This window comes from Gopherus flavomarginatus, chromosome 8, assembly GCF_025201925.1.
Source record: "Gopherus flavomarginatus isolate rGopFla2 chromosome 8, rGopFla2.mat.asm, whole genome shotgun sequence".
Taxonomy (NCBI): Eukaryota; Metazoa; Chordata; order Testudines; family Testudinidae; genus Gopherus; species Gopherus flavomarginatus.
The window spans coordinates 55,549,019-55,573,453 of record NC_066624.1 but is presented as its reverse complement, the minus strand read 5'-3'; the positions used below and the strand labels follow the sequence as shown (position 1 = coordinate 55,573,453).

General features: G+C 48.1%; 2 protein-coding genes across 2 annotated transcripts; both read left to right on the top strand.

Annotated features, from left to right (window-relative positions):
* Nucleotides 1-1,181: 1,181 nt before the first annotated feature.
* On the top strand, nucleotides 1,182-24,422 carry LOC127057072 (transmembrane protein 47-like). The gene is made up of 3 exons (XM_050965723.1): nucleotides 1,182-1,496; nucleotides 20,920-21,060; nucleotides 23,630-24,422. The coding sequence occupies exons 1-3, from the start codon at nucleotides 1,301-1,303 to the stop codon at nucleotides 23,809-23,811; spliced, it is 519 nt and encodes a 172-aa protein (XP_050821680.1). The 5' UTR covers nucleotides 1,182-1,300; the 3' UTR covers nucleotides 23,812-24,422.
* LOC127057009 (uncharacterized) lies at nucleotides 5,535-10,751 on the top strand. The gene is made up of 2 exons (XM_050965591.1): nucleotides 5,535-5,787; nucleotides 9,081-10,751. Exon 2 carries the CDS (start codon nucleotides 9,091-9,093, stop codon nucleotides 10,381-10,383), a length of 1,293 nt encoding a protein of 430 aa, XP_050821548.1. The 5' UTR covers nucleotides 5,535-5,787; nucleotides 9,081-9,090; the 3' UTR covers nucleotides 10,384-10,751.
* Nucleotides 24,423-24,435: the final 13 nt, after the last annotated feature.

Genomic DNA, 24,435 nt, shown 5'->3' with positions numbered 1-24,435 from the left:
ACTACAAACTGAGCATGGAAGGGGGTTGAGTGTTGGCAGTTTGAGGCAAACTGCTGAGAAGCAAGAACCATTCCCTGCTGGAATACATTCTGGGGTGGACAATAATCTGTGTATGATCAAGAGCTCTGAGCAGTTCATGGGAGAAAGGAGGCATCTGTATATGTTGCAGTTGCACAATGTCTAGGAGGCACTTGACACCCCAGCTGTTAATCCTATACTACCTAGATATGGTCCGACTTGGCTATTGGCCGTGTCTGGCAAGACAATCTCTTGGATTCCCAACATGGGCAGGCTGGGTACGCTTTCTTCCTAGGTTGGTGAGGAACTCTGTGGGGGTGGGGGAACGGTACGTGGAGGGGGGACTTATTTTTTGTTAAACTGGTATAAGCCTTGGATTTCTCCTGGAGCTTCTCTGACCCCATTAATTTCAACTAGCACAAACTCTTCAATTTCATAGCCCAGGATCCGGGAAAGATGGAGAGAAGCCATAGGCCAGATCACAACCCTGTCCCCAGCTGTAACAGGGGGATAATACCACAAAGGTGAGTTGTGAGTCTTACTTCAATATTAGCAGCAAAGAATCCTGTGGCATGCATCTGAGGAAGTGGGTATTCACCCACGAAAGCTCATGCTCCAAAACGTCTGTTAGTCTATAAGGTGCCACAGGATTCTTTGCTGCTTTTACAGATCCAGACTAACACGGCTACCAGTCTGATACTTACTTCAATGTTAGGGAAACTCCTACCTCTCTCCTCCACCAATGTCACGGGTGTGTTGCCTGGTAGGCTGAAAGACGGGGGTTATTTATTTGTATCCCCAAAGTTCCTAAGAGGGCTAGTCTTGGAGTGAGACTCCCATCTGCTAGGTGCTGTAAAGAGCCAGAGGGAACAGAGAGTGCCCCAATGACAGCGCTTAATTTGTAATGAAAGAGGTGCCAGGGCTCAAGCAATTTTTTGACATTCATAACTGAGGTGGCTGGGGCTCAGCCCTGCCAAGTCCAGAGGTGCTGGGGCTCAGCCTGGCAAGCACTGCCCAGAGAGATTCTAATCTAAGTGTAGGAGGAGACACAACACGTGGGTGGGGGTTATAGGGACCGAGACAAGGCGGGTGGAAGTAGCAGCTGCGGAGAGGAGGAGGCCCCCAGGCGAGGGGGCGGGCTGTGTGCGGGCGGCTCTAGGACCCCGAGGGCCCTGGCATGGCCCAGTAGCGGCGGAGCGCGGGGCTGGGCTGTGCGCTTCGGGACTGCCCAGCTCCCGACGGGTCCCGGGAGCAGCGCGGACCCCTGATCCCCGGGGGCAGCATGGCCATGGGCGAGGTTCGCGTCCTCCGGCCCTTCAAGCTAATCGCCCTCGTCTGCCTGCTGGTCGCCCTGGCGCTGGACGTGGTGGCCCTATTGAGCCCCGCCTGGGTCACTTCGGAGCGCGGCTCGCTGTCGCTGTGGGAGGCGTGTAAACGGGCCCCGGACGTGTGGCACTGCCTCAGCACCTTGAGGACAGGTAGAGCGGGGCCGGCCGGCTGGGGCGGGGGGCATGTCCGGGGGCAGCGCCGCTGGGGACAAGGGGCGGGGTCAGCCTCGCCCCAGTGTGCAATGGTTATACTGGGGCCACCTCTGGGCGCTAAAGCCCCGGGAAGGGGAGGGGGCAGGAGGTGCGTCCCCAGGGTAAACTAGCCTGGCTCTAGCTTTGAGACTGGCCCGAAGCGGTAGGGGTGGAGGGGAGCTGGATTCCGAGACTCGCAGCAGCTGTGTAAACGGGCTTGAGTGGCGCTGACAGCGTGTCTGTAAGACGCTGCGCCAGCGTCCTGTGGCACAAGCCAGAGCGAACATGAGCTTGGTCAGCCTGCTGGGGGGCTGTACTCTTGTGGGCTACGTCATCCGGAGCTGGAACCGTGGAAACGCCCTGCTCTCAGGAGCCCTCTGGGTATCCTCACTCCGAACTGATGGCAGCACCATGAATCCTAGAGTGCGGAGGCATAAAGGGTGCCCAGAGCTTGTCCCTGCGCCTTGGGGCCTGCACAGAGGGAGAGCGTCACCTGTCCGGGAGAAGCATGGAAGGAGACTGTGGGCGGCTGGGAGAAGGGGATGATGTAGAGGGGGTTGCTTTTCGTGATCATGTGATTCCTGAGGAGACGATGGAGTTCTTGGCAGATAGGCCCAGTGTTAGAGGAAGGGAGTAACTAAGGGATGGGAGGCTCTGGGGAGGGAGCAGAGTAATTCATGAGAAGGTCAAACCTCCCTCCCCTCAATTTAAAGTGTAAAAGGCAATGTGGTCTAGTGGATAGAGCACTGGGACTTGGGAGACCTAAGTTCTGTTCCCAGCTCTGCCACTGGCCTACTGGGTGACCTTAGACAAGTCACTTACTGCTCAGTGCCTCAGTTTCCCCATCTGTAAAATGGGAATAATGACCTGCTTTAATAAAGTGCTTTGGACTCCACTAATTAAGTGAGAAGCCTGAATCCAGTTTGAGGGTGGCTCCTTGGCCTGAATAAGCTGAAGTCAAAGCATCTGGAATCAACTTATTGGCTGTCAAGCTTCTGGGCAATTAAAGAATGCATCTTGAGAGTGCAGTGCCCTCTCTGATGGGACTCCCCCAACCAGTGGGTTATAGATCTTGGTGGGAGCTTCACCATGGAAAACTTCTGAAGCTGTGCTGGCCAGGGACTCCATACACAACTGCACCTAGCATAGGGCATCCAATGCAGGGGAAACAGCATGTGTACTTTACAAAGAGGTTGCACTGGTAACTCCGGGCCAAATGGGGCTGCCATTGGCTCACAGGAGAAATGTTACTGACTAGTACCAGCAGAGTTTTATTGGGCTCCTGGCTCAGCCCATCCTATAACTTGGCACTGAGGCAGTGACCCCGGAGAAAAAGTGTAACCCAGCATTTGCCATCTCAATGTTGAGTAGAATGGATGGTCCATTCAGGAGGCTGTATTGTAGTTGTGTAAAAGACCTACATAAACAGGGGAATCTGTTTCCTTGCTGTTTCCTCTGAAGAAACTGAAAACACAAAGTAACAGTAGAGAAATATTTTGCAAATCTTTTGGTTAGAATGATCATTAGTCCGTCTTGTAAATTTCATTACACTGAAAATGTCCCTTTAAACAGATTTCAGGCCTGGTTCTCCACTGGCCTTTCACCTTTTCTTGTCACTGAGACCTGTGCAATGTGGATGTAAAACACAAGAGTGGAAAATTCTGATTTGCTGGCATTTTACATCCATTTTGAACACCCAGTGGAGTGTCAAGCCCTGCATGTTTGTCTGACAAAGAATAGAATTCACTATAGTGACACTAGCTGGGATAAAATGACAATGGCTCTCAATCCTCATGCTTCAGGGCAGAAGCTGATCAGATGCAGTTAGGAAGAAATGACCCCTATGGGACAGCAGGTGTATGATGCCTTCTTCTGAAGAATCTAACACTGGCATGACCAGACAGATTAAATGGACCACACTGATCTTTCAAGATAGGAATTCATATGTTGGAGGTGTGAACAGATGTTCACAGCATGAGTCATCTCAACCCAAAGCAAGACAGGATAACAGAGATGAGGTAGCTGCAAACTCCATTCTCTGGTGTCTGCACACCTCTCTGTTTACAGCCATTATAGGTCTTGGTTATCTTGAGGTCCCTAGTTGAATATTTTATGGAGCTGTTACTTCTGGGGGAGGAAATCAAAACTGGCCTTCAAATGACATGCAGAGATCATTGTCCATCCGCTAAAAATGTCTCATCTGGGTTTCCTCTGCTCACTACCGATTCCCAGGGGTCCCCAGCCTCCTGCAAATGAAGTAAGCATAAATCAGGTCAAGTTGTGGTTGATGGTGCAGGCAGGCAGGGAGCATAGCTGAGGTCTCAATATATGTAGTAATGTGTACTAATGCATTCTATCTCAACTTCCTTGTCTCCCAGAGCCTCTCCATCAGCACTTGGTTCTGCTGGGTCAACCAGCCTGGTTTAAAATAAGTCTTCTGAGCAGGGTTGGGGTTGCAGTCAGTGCTCCAGGGGTTTGGATCCTGGCTTTCTCCCAGGGCCACCCAGAGGATTCAGGGGGCCTGAGGCAAAGCAATTTCGGAAGCCCTTTCATAAAAAAAAAGTTGCAAAACTTTAGAATACTATATTCTTGTTGGGGCCCCTGCGGAGCCCGGGGCCTGGAGCAAATTGCCCCACTTGCCCTCCCCTCTGGGGCGGCCCTGCTTTCTCTTGCTGTATCCAGAGAAGATGGGCTGCATCCCCAAAGCTCCATTGCAAATTGCCTTGGGAACTCCCTGCTATTCCTGTTGCTGCTCTCCTGCTTCAAATGGCAGGGAGTGAGTGAAAGGGGGAAGATGGCTGCTGCTGAGTGAGTGACGAGGGTGAATAACTTCAGCACAGCTTTACAGGGTGTACTGACACTATGGGCTTGGTGCAGAAATCACTGCATGAAATTCCTTGGCCTGTGCAGGGCAGGAGGTCAGATTATAATGGTCCTTGCTGGCCTTAAAGTCTAAGAAGGCATCTACCTCTGAACAAGCACAGAATTCAAGAGAGTCCTATGAAGTCCTGTAATCTGTCCACACGGGGATATCGGCTCCAATCTAGGTGCTTGTATATGAGCTCTTTTCTCCCTCTTGTGGAGATCAAGCCAGGCTATTCTGGCTATTGCCTTACCTGTCTCTTCCTTTATGGTCTTGAGTGAAGATGATCAGCTGCTTAGATGTATTTACAGCTTCATCGTGAAGTTCTAGTTTTGCTGTCTAACATAAACAGCTGGGCTGTGTAAGGGAGGGAGAATGGCAGGTGAGGGGGAAGCTTCTGAGCTCCCCATCCTTGGGTCTGTTTTCTTGGAGAGGGGAAACAATAGGGCAGGAGTTGTGGCACTGAAGCAATGAAAGAGGGAGGCAGAAGGGGAGCTCACACTGTAACCTCTTTTCTTTTGCTTTTTGTTAGCAGCAACTCAGCCAGGAAAATCGGGGAGGAGCTGAAATGGGGAAGGGGGTTGGAGGAAAGTGTGTTCATTTGTTTCTGTTTGGGGAGAAGGCTGTACTGTCAGAGGGAGGGGGGAGCAGATGTGCACCATTCATTATGCTACCTCCTCTCTTCTGAACTTACCCCTGAGATTTATACCAAGCCCTTCAGCTGACTGTCTGCCTCAATCTCCCACAAAGCAGCTGGGCAGCTGCTGCTCCTCCCGAACAGAACAGCAGTGGGTGTGAACAGATGACTTTATGGGGCTGACTCCAGACCATGTCAGAGCCTGGGAATTGAGTAACGTCTCTGAGGCTGCCCACTGGTACTTCATTCAGCTGTGTAAACTAGTGCTCAGCCATCTGGATTCTCTGGGTAGCACTAGCTGGCCCGTATTCACAGTCCTTGCTCTTCAGTTGAATTCAGACTCTTAACAATACAGAAGTTTCACTGCATTAAGGCTCGTTCTCTTTTCATGGACTTGCTTGACTTTCATGTCTAGGGCACTGTAGAGTTTAAGGCCAGATGAAAGCGTTAGATCTAGTCTGACCTTCTGTACAGCACAGGCCATTGAATTCCACCAGTTACCCTTTTATTGAACCTATAAACTTATCTTTCAGGAAGATGCTTTAGCCAAACACATCAGTCTGGATTTGAAAACTCCAAGGCATGGAGCATCCACCAGTTCCCAAAGTTAATTACCCTCACTGTTAAAAACTTGTGCCTTCATTTTAATTTGAATTTGTCTGGCATCAGCTTCCAGCCATGGGTTCTTGTTCTGTCTTTCTCCGGGAGATGACAGAGCCAGTAGGACCCAGTGTCTTCTCCTCCTGAATGTACTTAGGCTGTAATCAAGTCAATTTCATTTTCATCCTTCATAATCATAACATGAACAGAGTGAGCTCAGTCCTTCACTGTAAACCATATTCACTTTTGTGGCTCTTCTCTGCATTATCTAGTAAAGTCTACTGAATTTCAGACAGGACCTCCTATAATGGCTTTAGAGCTGGGGTAGGAGTTGGTACTTTCTAGAAGGTAGACGTCCCTCTAAATCGGTTCAGAACAAGTGCTCCGATGGCTGCTCAGCTCCTAGGAGATTGTTTTCTGGGTGAGGTTTGAAGCTGAGGTGCTGAAGCACCTTGTAGCTATTAAAGATCCCATTACACTTTTTGCAAGAGCAGGGGAATGAACCCTAGTGTCCTGGACAAATTCCAGTTTATGTAACTGCACTGTCTGCCGAAAGACTGCAGAGGGAATTTAATTGGCTATAAAGTTCACTTCCTGTCCTAAACAAAGTAATGTCACTCAGCTTCTCCACCTGAGATGGCTGCATTTCAGTTTGGGATGAAGCAATCCTTTATTCTTATAGCTTGTAAAGTGCTTTGGGATCTTTCACACCATTAGAGAAATGCACAGTACTGGCTTTTATCTGGGAGTTATGGACAGCTGAAAACTGCAGCTGACTCTCGTACAGGTGGAGCTGTTAGGGTTGGTTGTGCCAGGGTGGTGCACTGGGAGTGGATTTCAGCTGGTGGCTGACTCACTGCTCCCTTAATTGACTTGGCTGCTCTGGAGATGGGACAGTTTGGTCTGCCGGCCAATAAAGCTGGATCCGGTGCCAAACATTCTTTGGACCGCTCCCTCTGTGAAACACAAGCTGAGAATATGCAGGATGTCAGATTCAAAGCAGAAGCAAGTTGTCTTAGACAGACTCTTAAACAATAGCAGAGAAGCAGTTGGCTGCGCTTCTAACTGAACTATCAGACTGCTCCAAATGTCAGAGGTGCCTGAGATCTTGAGTGTTGGCCAACTCCTGAATGCAAGTCTGTGAATAGCCTCCCTGGGACACTGTATGGAATCTGGGAGACATGATATTGTTGATACCAGTATTATAAAATTGCAAGGAATCTGACCAAATATGCCATCTAAGGTATCTGTGAAAATGTTATGATTTTCCTAGTATGATTATCTTGTTTATAAGTTTGTATCGCCTTTGCATTGTGAGTTATTGATATGTATGGTATATCTGTATTTCAACACTTGTGCTATGGTTCTGGGTGACACCCCCAGACGGCTTGGCATCAGCACTGCCTTGCCTGCTTTTGATGGCCCATCAAGGGACATCGGCTATACATTGAACCCATTGAAAAAAGCCAGGGACTACATCTGATGAGTCAGCAAGACATGTAGGGGCCTTGTCTATGGATAGAACTCTAAGGCTTTTCCATGTTATGTGCTGTGAAGCTTGTGTTTAGGACATAAGAACCTAAGAATGGCCATACTGAGTCAGACCAAAGGTCCATCTAGCCCAGTATCCTGTCTTCCGACAGTGGCAATGCCAGGTGCCCCAGAAGACAAAGGAAGTACAAGGCACATGGCAAAAGGTATAAAAGACAGCTGCCTCTTCTCCATTTTGTCTTCATTCCTGCTTCTTGTATCTTAACTTTAGTAAAGCTTTTGATACTGTCTTACATGACCTTCTCATAAACAAACTAGGGAAATGCAACCTAGATGAAGCTACTGTAAGGTGGGTGCAAAACTGGTTGGAAAACCGTTCCCAGAAGGTAGTTATCAGTGGTTCACAGTCATGCTGGAAGGGCATAACAAGTGAGGTCCTGCAGGGATCAGGTCTGGGTCTGGTTTTGTTCAATATCTTCATCAAGGATTTAGATAATGGCGGAGAGAGTACACTTATAAAGTTTGCGGACGATACCAAACTGGAAGGGGTTGCAAATACTTTGGAGAATAGGATGACAATTCAAAATAATCTAGACAAACTGGAGAAATGGTCTGTAGTGAATAGAATGAAATACAATAAGAACAAATGCAAAGTACTCCATTTAGGAAGGTACAATCAGTTGCACACATACAAAATGGGAAATGACTGCCTAGGAAGAACTACTGCGGAAAGGGATCTGGGGGTCACAGAGGACCACAAGATAAATATGAGTCAACAGTGTAAGGCTGTTGCAAAAAAGCAAACATCATTCTGGGATGTATTAGCAGGAGTGTTGTAACTAAGAGTATGTCTACACTATGAAATTAGGTCGATTTTATAGATGTTGATTTTTTAGAAATCAATTTTATACAGTCAATTGTTTGTGTCCCCACCAAGCGCATTAAGTCCACAGTACCGAGGCTAGTGTCAACTTTAGGAGCATTGCACTGTGGGTAGCTATCCCACAGTTTCTGCAGTCTCTGCTGCCCATTGGAATTCTGGGTTGAGCTCCCAATGCCTGATGGAGCAAAAACATTGTTGCAGGTGGTTCTCGGTACATGTCGTCAGGCCTCCATCCCTCCGTGAAAGCAACGGCAAACAATCGTTTCTCGCCTTTTTTCCTGGGTTACCCATGCAGACAACATACCACAGCAAGCATGGAGCCTGCTCAGCTCACTGTCACTGTCCATCTCCTGGGTGCTGCTGGCAGACGCAGTACTGCATCTCCTTATCTTGCCTTGCTTTGCCTTGTCAGCGGAGATGGTGCAATACAACGGTTAACCGTCATCGTCATCTTGTGGGTGCTCCTGGCCAACCTCGGTGAGGTCTGTTGGGGGCGCCTGGGCAGACATGGGTGCTCCTGGCTAACCTTGGTAAGGTTGGACGGGGGCACCTGGACATAAATGGAAATGACTGCAGGTCATTCTCTTCTTTAAGTTTCATCTAATGGAGATTCAGTCCTGCCTGGAATATCATGTGAGCTGGAGGCTTCTGCCTGGGGCTGCTCTCCCAGCTGGCAGCACCACACGATCCCGCCTACCCCTTGCTCCCATGGCTCATGAAGCCTGGACAGTAGTAAGGAGCAGTTCAACTATAGGCTGAGCAAGTGCAGAATGGTGGTAGAATGTGCCTTTGGATGTTTAAAAGCTCTTTGGTGCTGTTTGCTGACTAGGCTGTTTGTGATTAGAAGAGCACAGCAAGCCGCACTGTGCATCACAGAGGCTTTGAAAACCAGTTTCATGACTGGCCAGGCTACGGTGTGACACTTACATGTGTTTCTCCTTGATGCAAACCCACCCCCTTTGTTGATTTTAATTCCCTATAAGCCAACCCTGTAAGCCATGTCGTCAGTTGCCCCTCCCTCCGTGAGAGCAACGGCAGACAATCGTTTTGCACCTTCTTTCCATGCAGATGCTATACCATGGCAAGCATGGAGCCCGCTCAGATCACCGTGGCAGTTATGAGCACCGTAAACATCACGCACATTATCCTGCAGTATATGCAGCACCAGAAACTTCAAAAGCAGGTGAGGAGGCAACGGCAGCTCGGTGACGAGAGTGATGAGAACATGGACACAGACTTCTCTCAAAGCACAGGCCTTGGCAATTTGGACATCCTGGTGGTAAAGGGGCAGGTTCATGCTGTGGAATGCCGATTCTGGGCCCGGGAAACAAGCACAGACTGGTGGGACTGCATAGAGTTGCAGGTCTGGGATGATTCCTGGTGGCTGCGAAACTTTCACATGCAGAAGGGCACTTTCATGGAACTTTGTGACTTGCTTTCCCCTGCCCTGAAGCTCAAGAATACCAAGATGAGAGCAGCCGTCACGGTTCACAAACAAGTGGCAATAGCCCTCTGGAAGCTTGCAACACCAGACAGCTACCAGTCAGTCAGGAATCAGTTTGGAATGGGCAAATCTACTGTGGGGGCTTCTGTGATCCAAGTAGCCAATGTGATCACTGAGCTGCTGCTATCAAGGGTAGTGACTCTGGGAAATATGCAGGTCATAGTGGATGGCTTTGCTGCAATGGGATTCCCTAACTGTAGTGGGGCGATAGACAGAACACATATCTCTATCTTGGGACCGGACCACCAAGGTAGCCAGTACATAAACCGAAAGGGGTACTTTTCAATGGTGCTGCAAGCTCTGGTGGATCACAAGAGACATTTCATCAACATCAACGTGGGATGGCCGGGAACGGTACATGACGCTCGCATCTTTAGGAACTCTGGTCTGTGTGAACGGCTGCAGCAAGGGATTTACTTTCCAGACCAGAAAATAACCATTGGGGATGTTGAAATGCCTATAGTTATCCTTAGGGTAGGCTGGGTCCCCTTAATGCCATGGCTCATGAAGCCGTACACAGGCACCCTGGACAGTAGTCAGGAGCTGTTCAACTACAGGCTGAGCAGGTGCAGAATGGTGGTAGAATGTGCATTTGGACATTTAAAAGGATGCTGGTGCAGTTTACTGACCTGGTTAGACCTCAGCGAAACCAATATTCCCATCGTTATTATTGGTTCCCCTGTGCTCCACAATATCTGTGAGAGTAAGAGGGAGACGTTTATGGCGGGGTGGGAGGTTGAGGCAAATTGCCTGGCCGCTGATTACGCGCATACAGACACCAGGGTTGTTAGAAGAGCACAGCAGGGCACAGTGTGCATCAGAGAAGCTTTGAAAACCAGTTTCATCCCTGGCCAGGCTATGGTGTGAAAGTTCTGTTTGTTTCTCCTTGATGAAAACCTGGCCCCTTGGTTCACTCTACTTCCCTGTAAGTCAACTGCCCTCCCCTCCTTTGATCTCCACTTGCAGAGGCAATTAAAGTCATTGTTGTTTCAAATTCATGGATTCGTTATTAATTCATCACACAAACGGGGGGATAACTGCCAAGGTAGCCCAGTAGGGGTGGGAGAGGAGGGAAGCACCGGGTGGGGTGGTGGAGGAGGTAAGGACAAGGCCACAGTGCACTTCAAAACTTATTGAATGCCAGCTTTCTGTTGCTTGGGGAACCCTCTGTGGTGGAGTGGTTGGGTGTCCGGAGGCCCCCCACCGTGTTCTTGGGCTTCTGGGTGAGGAGGCTATGGAACTTGCGGAGGAGGGCGGTTGGTTACACAGGGGCTGCAGCAGCAGTCTGTGCTTCTGCTGCCTTTCCTGCACCTCAACAATACACCGGAGAATATCAGTTTGATCCTCCATTGCTTCTTGCCTCCTCTCATCATGCATACGCCACCGATCATCTTGATCCCATCATCTCTCCTCTTGCTCCTGCCACCTCTCCTCACGTTCATTTTGTGCTTTCCTGCACTCTGACAGTGTCTGCCTCCAGGCATTCTGCTGGGCTCTTTCAGTGTGGGAGGACTGCATGAGCTAAGAGAACATTTCATCGCAAGTGCATTTTTTTCACCTTCTGATCTTTGCTAGCCTCTGTACGGAAATGATATGGGGAGCATTGAAACATTTTCAGCTGTGGGAGGAAAAAAAGGGAGAGTAGTATTTAAAAAGACACATTTTAGAGAACAATGGTAGACTCTTTCATGGTGAACCAACCTGTTAACATTACATAGCATGTGTGCTTTCTTTACAAGGTCGCATTTTGCCTCTTATATTGAGGGCCTGCCGGTTTGATGTGAGAGATCACACATGCAGGGCTGGCTGGCAACAGAATTCAACTTGCAGGCAGACATGGTAAGCCACAGTCTTCTGGCTTCTTTAACTTTCATAACATGTGGGGATGGTTTCAAACAGCAGCACCCTCATTTCCCATACCAAGCACCCATTGGGTTGACCATTTCAAAGGAGGGGCTGTGGTTTTCAGTTTAACGTGTAGCACAAACCCAACTAACCTTCCCCCCTCTGCACACACACCCAATTCTCTGGGATGATCGCTTCACCCCTCCCCTCACCACATGGTTAACAGCAGGGATGATTTCTGTTCAGCCACAGGCAAACAGCCCAGCAGGAACGGCCACTTCTGAATGTCCCCTTAATAAGATTCCCCTATTTCAACCAGGTGACCCTGGGAGTACATCCAGGAGAGCTTCACTGAGATGTCCCTGGAGGATTTCCACTCCATCCCCATACAGGTTAATAGACTTTTCCAGTACCTTTACTGGCTGCCAATGCATCTCAAGTCTTCAGGGCAAATTAATCATTAAAAACGCTTGCTTTTAAACCAGGTATTATATTTACAAAGGTACACTCACCAAAGATCCCTTCTCCACTCTTCAAGGTCCAGGAGCCCGTCTTGGGTGGGTTGGGAGGGTACTAGATCCAGGGTGAAAAACAGTTCCTGGCTGTTGGGGAAAACGGTTTCTCCGCTTGCTTGCTGTGTGCTATCTTCAGCCTCCTCCTCCTCCTCATCTTCCTTGTCCCAAAAATCTGCATCCCTGTTGCGTGAGAATCCATTGACGGAGTCCATGCACAGGGGTGGGGTAGTTGCAGGGGCGCCCCCTAGAATGGCATGCAGCTCATCATAGAAGCGGCATGTCTGGGACTCTGACCCAGAGCGCCTGATTGCTACTCTGGTTTTTTAGTAGGCTTGCCTGAGCTCCTTAAGTTTCATGTGGCACTGCTGCGGGTCCCTGTTAAAGCCTCTGTGCTTCATGCCCTTGGAGATTTTTTCAAATATTCTGGCATTTCGTCTTTTGGAACGGAGTTCTGATAGCACAGATTCGTCTCCCCTAACAGCGATCAGATCTAGTACCTCCTGTTCGGTCCTTGCTGGAGCTCTTTTGCAATTCTGGGACTCCATGGTCACCTCTGCTGATGAGCTCTGCATGGTCACATGTGCTCATCAGCTCGCCATACTGGCCAAACAGGAAATGAAATTCAAAAGCTTGCAGGGCTTTTCCTGTCAGTGCATCTGAGTTGAGAGTGCTGTCCAGAGCTGTCACAATGGAGCACTCTGGGATAGCTCCCAGAGGCCAATACCATCAAATTGCATCCACCTTACCCCAAATTTGACCCAGCAGGGTCGATTTCAGCGCTAATCCCCTCATTGAGGAGGAGTACAGAAATTGATTTTAAGAGCCCTTTAAGGCGACAAAAATGGCTTCGTCGTGTGGACGGGTGCAGGTTTAAATCGATCTAACGCTGGTAAATTTGACTTAAACTCATAGTGTAGACCAGGGCTAAAACATGAGAAAAGTAAGTCTGTATCCACAAAAACAACAAGGAGTCCGGTAGCACCTTAAAGACTAACAGATTTATTTGGGCATAAGCTTTCGTGGGTAAAAAAACCTCATGAAGAAGTGAGTTTTTTTAACCACGAAAGCTTATGCCCAAATAAGTCTGTTAGTCTTTAAGGTGCCACCGGACTCCTTGTTGTTTTTAAGACATGAGAAGTAATTCTCCTGCTCTACTTCACGCTGATTAGGCCTCAACTGGAGTATTGTGTCCAGTTCTGGGTGCCACATTTCAGGAAAGATATGGACAAATTGGAGAAAGTCCAGAGAAGAGTAACAAAAATTATTAAAGGTCTAGAAAACATGACCCATGAGGGAAGACTGAAAAAATTGGGTTTGTTTAGTCTGGAAAAGAGAAAACTGAGAGGGGACATAACAGTTTTCCAATATGTAAAAGGCTGTTAAAAGGAGGAGGGAGAAAAATTGTTCCTAACCTCTGAGGATAGGACAAGAAACAATGGTCTTAAATTGCAGCAAGGGAGGTTTAGGTTGGACATTAGAAAAATCTTCCTAACTATCAGGGTGGTTAAGCACTGGAATAAATTGCCTAGGGAGATTGTGGAATCTCCATCATTGGAGATTTTTAAGAGCAGGTTAGATAAACACTTGTCAGGAATGGTCTAGATAATACTTAGTCCTGCCATGAGTGCAGGGGACTGGCCTAGATGACTTCTCGAGGTCCGTTCCAGTTCTATGAGTCTTACCTCTGGAGTAACTTTTCTATAAATGAAGCTCTGAAAAAAGGACTGAATGACCCATCCAAGCTGTGGATGTGTTCCAGAGGGGCTTTCAAGCCAGCAAACTCACCAATACAGCTAAGAACTTGATATATCGACTTTGAAGTCTCTGTATGTATTTAATTGCTTTACCATTTAATAACTCTCTTCTTGTTCTTTCTTTTTTCTTTATAATAAACCTTTAGTTTTAGACACTAAAGGACTGGCTGGCAGCGTGGTATTTTGGGTAAGATCCAACCTAATATTGACCTGGCAATGTGCCTGGCCCTTAGGTGTTTAGACAGGAGCAGCGCCAGAGTTTCTGGCGCCCTAGGCAGAATTCGGGGTGTGGCATTTTGTGCACTCCCCACGGGGCGCGCGGAAGCTTCCGGTTTCACTCCCATTGTGCTGCCGAAGAAGGACCCTCCGCCGAAATGCCGCAGATGACAGCGGCAGTCATTGAACTGCTCAATTGCCTGCCGCTGTTTTCCACGGCACGTTGGCAGAAGGTCCTTCTTCGGCGGTGCGACAGGAGCGGAACTGGAAACTCCCGTGCACCCCATGGGGAGCGCACAAAATGCTGCCCCCCAAATCCTGGCACCCTAGGTGACCACCTATGGTCGCCTAATGGAAGCGCCGGCCCTGGGTTCAGAAGAACATGTCATATAGTGAGCAGAGTTTTTAAACAACTTCTCAGTGTATTGGAACTAGGTGCTGATTGGGAGCCAGAGAACTGGAATGCAATAAGGGGGCTGTGTGATTTCTTTTTTTAGCTTCTTGATAACCAGTGTGGGGGATCAGGAGCAGTTTGTGACTGGGGGTGAGTCTAACTTCAGTGTTAACCACCAGTTTTGGGAGAATCTGCTCTCCTTTTTGCATCCTGCCCTGACCTTGGCATTTTCAGTGAGGGCTACCCCAGGCACACCAGGTCACACCCCTGCCCCAAGTTTTATTGATGGAACTATAACCCCCGGCATGCAGACTCCACTCCTGCATTGCTGAGTGGTGTCACTCCAGTTTCACTCCTGCATTGACCCCCATCGTTCTCCTCTACTACACTCCCAGATGTGCTCAGACTGAAACCCTCTCCCCTCACACAGCTCTCACCCTAGCTAAAACCCACTCCTACCCCTGCCTCCAGCAGGTCTTACATTTGGAATGAGTCTCTTCTATACAATATTGCAGGGGTGGCCAAACATACAGACCTCCCGAATGACAATCTTCAGATGTTTGTGTAGCCGTCTTCCAAGACACTCCTCTCTTCCATCCCTGACAGGACTGACTGTTTTTCTTGCACATGACACTTACTGTACAGCTGCCCATCCCATCTCACATCAGGGGCTCATTAAATGGAGCCAAAATTGCTGCATCCATCCTGGATCTCCTATTCCACCAGTCTCTTTGGGCTCCCTGATATTCATGGCAAAACTGGCTTAATAGGCCCCTCTGGGAACCCAGAACTGGTTTCCCTGGTGATATCCTATAGGACCTCTGGTTTCCCTCTGTCCAGCTGGTTTGTGCGACTCAGACTTTGCAAAGTCCCCTTCAGCCTGCTGGCCTCCCTCCATCTCGGTCTGTGGTGAATCCCTCAGATTTGTTTTTCTTGCTGCTCTTCTTCCAGACCAGTGAACCTGTCCTGACATGGGGTGACTTAACTGCCATCCCACAAGGAGGCGTAGGGGTGTCAGATTCTTTGAGAGGCTACCCCTTTGTGCCATTCCCTTACCTGAGACATAGTAGGTCCTATGCAGCAGGGGAGTTCTTCCCACCCTGCCAACTAAGTTGCAGCTGTGCCTGTTCCCTACTCATCTGTGGCATGAGGCGCAGGTCTCGTGCTTTGACCTCTATAGACGTCTTTACTGCAGACTTAACTCAAGTGATAGGCACCTGGGTCTGCATATCCAGCTTAGCCTAGCTCAGGTATGAGCAGCCACCTTGTAAAGCCATGCCAGAATTAGTGTCCTCACTGGTGCCCTCCTCGTGTATAGTTAGGACTTCCAAGGCCAAGTCCCAGGGTTCTGTGTGATGCATTAAGCTGAGCTGCTCTGATTCCTGGAGTGAATTGTAGGAGAGCTTGTCTGTCCTCCCGGTTCTCCTCCATGTGCCCAGAAGGTCTATCAGCACATGAGTGGCTCAACCTGCATCCTCCCTGTAGAGAGGGTGGGTCACCAGCCTGAATGAAAGCCTCATTTGGGCATTAGCCCAGATGAGCCAGCTAGCCTGGGTTGAATGCACCACCAAACTTATGCCCAAGGTTTATGTGTGCAGACTGGAGAGGGGTTCAGGGCAATGCTCAAGTAAGAGACCAGATTAACTGCAGTGAAGACAGACCCTGAATGGCTGCCCAGCTTCTAATTGTCAAAGAAGTATGTGTTCAGTAGGTACAGCAAGGGAGGTGTTTGTTTGTAGGTCTGCTCTGTGTAGTTCACCTGCCTCACAGCTTGCTTTACAAAGGATATTAGAATCACTACCAAGAGTTCATTTAGTCAGTTGCCAAGGGCACAGGACTAACCATGTGTCCCATAGGACATCTAGTTCATGGGACTGCAGTGTGTGCTGCCTTCCTGCAGCCAGTTTATTGTAAGGCACTTTAAAAGGATCCTCATGAAAAGCAGGTTCTTGGGTCCTGTGGCAGGACAGTAGGGTTGGCTGGGCATTAACCTATCCGGATCTCTTTGGTGGCTAGAGGCCAAAAGTGATTTGGTCATCACCATCTCCTGCCATATCACAGAATCACAGTGTTTAGCATTTCCCAGCCATGCTAATGGATGCCCCAGGTCAGCCTCGAACAGCAGGGGGTGCTGTGCTTTGGGACTGAGGTGCAGTAGCGGAGCTGAGGTGAGATCAGGACAGCAATGAGTCAGAAGAGGATTGTAGAGTTGTGGGAAACAAAATGAGCTATACCTGCAAATAGAATCATGCTGGAATAACTGCATCTACATTAGAGTTTTTGCCAATATAGAAACACTATTAAAAATTAAAAAAAAAAATCGCACTGACACTACTGTACCAGGAAAAGTTCTAATGTAGACCTGGCCTAGGTTGAACTTTAAACTGAGCTTTAGAGGCTCAATATTCTGAGCTGGAGGAGAGCCCCCATCTGCTCCCCTTCCCCTTGGAAAGTGCCAGGACAAGAGCCAAAGGCAGGGAGGGAGGGGCCATGGACTGTATCAGGGCAGGTCAATAGCAGGCATTTCCTGGGGGCAGGAGGTGGGTACAGGGCCAGACAAGTTTTTATGGAGTTATGCCGGAGTCCTGCTTATGTAGACAATCAGCCATTGGGCTCTTTCCCTCCCCCAAACCAGGCTGTTTCTTCCCCAAGTAATGCAAGAAGCCCTTTCCCTCCCCCAGACTCCTCTGTCCTTGCAGCTCCATCTGGCTTATGCTGACATGGGGCTGAGGGAGTTTGGGACATGGCTCTGCTAGTAATTGCTGATTAATAGGATCTCAGGAAAGTCCTTTGTTGTAGCAATAAAAGATGAGTGAAAAGCCCAACATTTCCAGATGCTTCATTTGTTTGTGTTTCACACAGGCTGCAGCCTGGCTTAGAGTGAACTCCCAGCACAGGATTCACTTTCCCCACACCTCTCCTTGGGCAGCGTTTGCCATCAACCTGCATCCTTTTCCTTTCAGAATTATTGTCCCTGTCTCGCTGCTGCCCTGCACCCTGTGTTAGGTACCATACACCAGCACCAGTGAAAGGCGAAACCACATTCTAATTAGGCAGCATTTTACAGTTAATGTTAGTTTCACACACACTCTGCACTGGTGTACCTAAGGCAAGGTGCAGAGCAGCAGTGGATTAGCCTCCCAGGGTCTCGAGATAGACATAGTTGTGTTGAAATGCCCTGTTGTGACTCAAAAGTGCCTAGCATTTCTGGGTTTGTTTCTTGGCCCTGGAGAAACAAGCTCTCTTCTATCCCTGCACACACAACCAATTCAGGGTGAAGAGCTTAATATGGCTCGTTTAGAATCATAGGGTTAGACAGAACCACAAGGGTCATCTAGTCCAACCCCTGGCCAAAATGCAGGATTTGTTGTGTCTAAAAAACCATCCAAGACCGATGGGTATCTATTCTTAGTTAGGAATATAGTGGGCATGGTTTGCACATCCACACTGCATGACTTGCAAACCCTGCTTGAGTCCTACAAGGGTGGAAGGTCTCTAGTTCTGAAAGTATTTATTTTTGGTTAATCACTGCTCTACAAGCTTCAACTGTCTTGCTGCAGGATCCCATTTCCTTCTGAGTAAGGTCCCTGTTTCTAGCACATAAACAAGATTGTAAATTCACCAGCCCTTGCAGTAGGACTCAGTAATATCATCACTGTGATGTTGCAAAGTAACACCCTGTGGTGTGGAATTGGTGCAGTAAAGCATGTTTAGAACATGCAAAGCAAATAACTTCTGGGTTTTGTAAACTTCTAATGCAGGTAGTCTTGAAACCAGGAGAGGAGCTGGGTGTTATAGTGAGAACAGCTCCACCCAAACTTGTCTGCTGCCCAAATGGAGCGAACTGGCAAGGCCAGCTGAATGTAACTGACTAATTTAGGGCTTGCCTGACCTATTAAGACATGCAAGATACTGACTGTCCCAAACTTGAAAATGAGAAGTATGCATTCAGGATATTAACAGTTGCAAAGAAACCTATTCTTGTGCTCCACCTTGTGAGAGAAATCCCTTCCAGTTATCCTCTTGCTACAAACAAGCAGTAAGTTCTGAGGTGCAGGGCTTGTATCTGCACAAAATTCCTACCAGTATTGGTGGGAACTGCATACATTCATATATGGCAATATAGACCCATGTCAGGGTTCCTCCCCCAGTCTGAACTCTGAGGTACAGATGTGAGGACCTGCATGAAAGACCTCCTAAGCTTATATTCTACCAGCTTAGGTTCAAAACTTCCCCAAGGCACAAAATCCTTTCCTTGTACTTGGGCAGTATTGCTGCCACCACCAAGTGATTTGCACAAAATTCCGGAAAGGGTCACTTGGAGTTCCTGTCTCCCAAAAATATTCCCCCAAGGCCCTTCACGCCTTTTCCTGGGGAGACTTGAGAATAATATACCAACCAATTGGTTAGCAATGTGAGCACAGACCAAAGCCTTTGTCTTTAGGACACTGAAAATCAATCAGGTTCTTAAAAGAAGAACTTTATTTGTAAAGAAAAAGTAAAAGAATCACACCGGCAAAATCAGGATGGAAGGTAACTTTACAGGGTAAATAAAAAGATATAAAACACAGAGGATTTCCCTCTGGTTCAGCTTCACAGTTACAAAACAGGAATGAAACTACCTCTTTAGCACAGGGAAAATTCACAAGCTAATACAAAAGATAACCTAACACATTTCCTTGCCTTACTTACAATGTCTGTAATTCTTAAATGGATTATTCCAGGTCTATTTTCAGGAGATATTGTCCCTGCTTGGTTTCTTTCGCAGTCCGGAGAGGAAACAACAAAGAGAGCCACAAACAAACCTCCCCCGCCCCCAGTTTAAAAGTATCTTCTTTCCTCAGTGGTCCTTCTGGTCAGGTGCCAGCTAGGTTATTTGGGCTTTTTAACCCCTGACAGGTAAAGCGATTCAGTACAGTATAGTTTCCCAGGAGAGATTTTATGCTACCCTTATCTCTATGTTTATGACAACCCACAAGAGCTGCCAGATTCCATACAGATATACAGTGACTGCACATCGCCAGGATGTCTCAAGATCATCCCCTCTGAGATAAGAATGGGGTCCAAAGTCCTTTTCTCACCAGGAAACAGAAGAAAAACACATTAGTCCCCAGTACTCTGCTGTCATCTGGCCATTTGGCTTGAACATCACCTCTGAGAAGGGAGCAGGGTCTAGTGGTTAGAGCAGGCGGGATGGGAGTCAGAAGTCCTGGGTTCTATCCTTTGCTCTGAGAAGGGAGAGGGGAGACATGTCTAGGGGAAGATGGGCAGCATCCCCTGATGCCAGACTTTGAGGGGGCATGGATGAATTTTACATTCTCTGTGTATATACATATTTTTTGTCTGAACAATAGACTTTGCTATTAAACTGCTAAAAAAAAAACCCCACCACCTGAAACAACAAAGAACCCAACATAACAAAGCAAAGAAAGTCATTCTCCAGAGAGAGTTAGGGGTCCTTTTGCAGCCCCTTCTTCTGCAGCAGAGCCAGCACTGCGGTGAACAGAAGGGCCAGGGTGGGAGTCTAAATTCATGTTTCACCTATAAGTACCAGATGTGCCCTGGTGTGTTTTGAGACCTGATCTAGTAGCATTTTTAAAAAGAAGGCAAACTCCCTAGTTTCCTTGACTATCAGGCAAGACATGTTGGAACCAGAGAGATACTAATGGCTGACCTTGAGATATCAGTGTCTCTAAAGTTATATTTTCTTTCTCCAGTACAATTGGGAAGCTCTAACCACAGTTGTTTGTAACTAGTTTGAAAAAGGCAAGATTTTTTTTATTAATTATCCTCATACAGCTCCTTTATGGGGAGAAATCACATGGACTAGATTGAAGGGTTTTTAACTCTTCATCTCTTGATTACTAAAGCTACATAAAATGTGTCTCAGACCAGGTGCTCAGGATGAAACCGCTAGACCCAGAGGTCAACTCTAGAGACAGGCTGGGGTCAGAGGGCCATTCTTTTGAAGTAGCTGGAATTGCTGTACGTGCTTGTGTCAGCCATGAATTTGGTCCATGGTCTCTTTGAGAAGCACTATAATTCTTGCGTGACTCTTTCAGGCATCATAAGAAGAATTGCATTTAACTCTCTGTTGATCATTTTGGTGCTATCATAAAATGGTGAACCCACAATGGACTATAAAACATAGTTTCTGCTCCTTTTCGAAATCCAAGATATGAGGCATCAAGGAACTTCTTAAATCCTTCCTTTTCCTAGTTGTGTCCCTATTTTTTAACTTTCTCATAATTTCTTAGTCCCTCCGTGTCTGTAGCTACCTCCTACTTTTCCTCAAAGGCTTCTTCTGTTGCTTTGCTGCAGAGCATTCCATGACCTCTTTCAGTTTCACTTGGTGCCGGATTTCCAGACTCAGAAATGGTCTTGCACTAAGGATACCTTCTGTGACTCTTCTTCCATCACCATCACCAAACCACCTCCACCATGAATTGCATTTCTGAAATGTTAATGCTCTCTAATCTATAATGTGTGTGCCGGCTTGGTAGATCAGAAGTACTGCAAAATCAGTAGCTGGGCATTAGGATTTTTGAAGATTATGGGAAAATCCCAGACCTCAGTGTGGGATTAGTGGGGGGATGTTTTATTGTTGCAGCCTGAGAGTATGAGGCTGTTTCTTCATTAACAAGGGGTTCTTCCCCAATTGTGTCCTTTCCTCTTCTAGACTGGCAAGTGGCTACTCTGGTGTTAATCCTGACGGCAGCCACTATCACCTTGCTGTCGTTCCTTGCCTCCCTGGTCTCCTTCTGCCTAGGCACTCCCAGGCGGTACTACAGAGTTGTTGCTGTTCTCCTCTTGGTTGCAGGTACCTATAAGTCACTGCTCTAGAAAGAGAATACAAATTTGGCTACTTTAAATGATAAAGTGTCTCCTGACTTGCGTCTCCTGCAACTCTATTGAAATCCGAGGGCAGGGTAGGATTTGGCCGTCAGACTGCTCCAAAAACTGGAGCCTACATACTAAATAAAATCTGCAGAATTGTGAAATGTGACTCAAACCTGCTTCACCTTTAATATAGAGGTGCAGCCCTCTGGCTCAAGATGGGAACCCTGGATCTCTTGGGGCCTGTAGCCTTTCTGGGTTGCAACTCTCCATTAAAGATCAGTGGCATTATTCTGCCCCATTTATGTACTTTAGGGGCAGCCCTTAGCCTCCTTCTCACCAATAGGGGCCCCACCAGGGTGTGTTCACACTTTATCCAACTGCCAACAGCTAGCCAGAACATGTCCCCATATGAGGCAAAGAACAGCTGTGGTTTCAATTCCTTACAATGCACTCTTGTTAACTAGCAGGCTCTCCAGAAACTGCAGTGTGGTTGTGATAAGCTGTAGTGCAGGGGCCTGCGGCCCGCAAGGTTATTTTCTGCAGCCCGCGAGCTCCTCACGGCCCCCCTACCCTTCCCCAGCATTTACGTAGAGTGGCTCTGGCCCAGTGTGCACCGGAGTGGCACTGCCCTGCCCCCCGGTGTGCGCCGGGCCACAGTCCGCCCCCCAAACCCCTTCTGCAGTTGAACCCCTGCCCTGAGCCCCTTGCAGCACCCTGCACCCCGACCCTCTGTCACACCCCTCCTGCACCCCAACCCACTGCCCTGAGCCCCCTGCCGCACCCTGACCCCACCATACCCTGCACCCTGAACCCCTGCCCTGAGCTCCCTGCTGCATCCTGCACCCCTCCTGCACCCCAACCCCCTGCCCTGAGCCCTGCCACATCCCTCACCCCTCCTGTACCCCACACCCCAACCCACTGCCCTGAGCCCCCTGCCACAGCCCTCCTGCACCCTGATCCCCTGCCCTGACCCCATGCTGTACCCTTCATCCCTCCTGCACCTCACACCCCAACTCCTTGCCCTGAGGCCCTGCCACACCCCACACCTCTCCTGCACCCTCTGGGGGCAGGGAGGGGGCGGAGTTGGGGTGGAGATTTCGGGGAAGGGGTTGGAATGGGAGTAGAGAAGGGGTGGGAAGAAGCAGGGCAGGGGCTGAGCCTCATGGAAGGGGTGGAGTGGGGGCGGGGCTGAGGGCAGCAGGGGGGAGAGGTGTCAGTAATGCGGCCCTCGGGCCAATGCACTAGTCCTCATGTGGCCCTCGTGGTGATTTGAGTTTGAGACCCCTGCTGTAGTGTGTTGGGTTTCACTGAAGAACACTGGAGTGCCATTTTGTTAGGGATATGGCCACAAGATTCATGTCTACATTAGGCAAAATAAATCTGACATGGACTGAACAGCACAATGTTACTGTTTGAGCAGTGGCAGGGCGGAGTGGCAGTTCAGTTTAAGCCCCAGTTTTCATTGTGCATGAATAAAAATGACCTCTTTTTCTAAAATATTCCATGGAAACTGAGATTTAAATCCCTGTAGTACTGTGAACCCGAACACAGCAGCAGGGTTGTGCTTATGCTGTAAACTGATTAGGAAAGGACTATAATGCAAAGCTGGCCTGTTCAGGTTCACCCCTTCCAGTCCTGATGTGCAAAAAGAAAACATCAGAGAGCAAATTAGAATTTTAAAATCCTTTGTATTTTAATTCCCTTACGGTAGACATCCATTATGAACTCCTTTCTTTATCTTAAGGCTCCTTTTTAAAGGGTTTTGAATACTACAGACACTGCCTTGACCTGCTTTAATGGCACAGTATTACTATGTTTAACCCACCTGTTCTCTTTCTCCAAAATCTGGCTGGGAACGTGCATAAAATAACATTTAGAATCAACCCCTCCTCATTCTGGTGTTGCATGGCCAAAAACCCAACCAAGACTTTCCAATACCAAAAAATGCCCTGAGCTACACTCTCATCTAAATAGAGATGGTCTTAACTCTACATGGCACACCTCTGCTCTAGACCTTGCAAGTGCCTTAATATGGTACTAATGTTAAATTTCATCCGAAATGGAAAGTGAGGTGAGGGAAGACTGCTTGAAAAAGAATCCAGCACTATTTGTGGATTTACTGAGTGAGACATGGAAAAGTGCTGGTGGAGGGTTCCAGCATCAAGGCTCTGAGATAAAGGGCTTGTGGCAGAAGTGCTGTGATGCTGGGCTGTCACGAGAAGGGCACTCTTGTGAGGGAGATGACACGTGAACTACAGCAAGTGGTGATAGCTGCTGAGCTTGGAGGATGCTTACGCTGCTGGCATCCTACCAGGCTGATGGCACTGTGGTGAAGAAGTTCACAGCATTGGTACTGTTGACATTGGGCCAGGCACACTTGAGGGAAAGAGGGCGATTGTACTTTGCCCAAGAGACAAGCTGAATGGGAAGGAGGTTGGGAGATCTGTGTGACCAAGACCAATAAAGCCACTAACAGCTGCTGCATGAACTTGCTGCATTACTTCTTTCCTCTTCTAGACTTTAACCAGATGTCTTTTCCCCATTTCCAGTGGTTCTGCAAGTGTGTGCCTTGATTCTCTATCCAATCAAATTCATTGACAGCAGCATGCTGAAGAGCTACCACGAGTTCAACTGGGGATACGGCCTGGGCTGGGGATCCGCTATCTTCATGCTGGGTGCAGCCATCCTGTACTGCCTGCGCACGGACATTTACCAGGACGCCTACTACTAGGGTTGGGCAGAGGAGCTGGCCAGCCACAGCAGATCATTGGACTACCATTAGATTGACTGGACCAGAGCATGAGGGGCAGGGAAGGGAGGAGGGCTGTTAGGTCCACTGGGGTTTTTAGAGCACCTGTTGTAAGACATCGAAACAAAAGTTTTGCAAGAAATCAACAAGCCTTAATGAAAGATGTGCTTGTGAAGATCTGGAACTGGACACTCATTAAGGTGGTAGGGGGAATGTGGAGAGAGAAATGGGTCGTAGCTCATCAAAATAACCAGCTGTTCTCTCAGTCATCTCATGGTTTTTTCCTTTCCTTTTTCATACAGGACAGTTTTCTCTGAATTGTAGAGAGTGACCTGTGTTAGTTAAGAGGTGAAGCTCGCTTTTATTTTGATACACTTTTGACACATGGTGCTGAAAGAAATAATTCAGAGTTTGGGTTTTGTAAGGACTTGTCTATTCCATGTGACTTTGGAGTGACCACTAGCTCCTGAAGAAGCCAGGCTCTCTTTTAGATAAGTGTGCAGAGTTTGACTGCTGCATCTCGCCTTTCGGTGGCTGCACAGTACAGAATGTCTTCTGATGCAGAGAAGAATAAATTAGAGAAAGAACCTGCATTTACATTTCTTT

What these genes read in the sequence shown, in the direction of transcription:
- LOC127057072 (XM_050965723.1), top strand. Translation starts at nt 1,301, where the DNA reads ATGGCCATGGGCGAGGTTCGCGTCCTCCGGCCCTTCAAGCTAATCGCC. An exon ending in CCTCAGCACCTTGAGGACAG is followed by an intron (nt 1,497 to 20,919) that starts GTAGAGCGGGGC and finishes TTCCTCTTCTAG; the next exon opens with ACTGGCAAGTGGCTACTCTG. An exon ending in TGTTCTCCTCTTGGTTGCAG is followed by an intron (nt 21,061 to 23,629) that starts GTACCTATAAGT and finishes CCCCATTTCCAG; the next exon opens with TGGTTCTGCAAGTGTGTGCC.
- LOC127057009 (XM_050965591.1), top strand. Translation starts at nt 9,091, where the DNA reads ATGGCAAGCATGGAGCCCGCTCAGATCACCGTGGCAGTTATGAGCACC.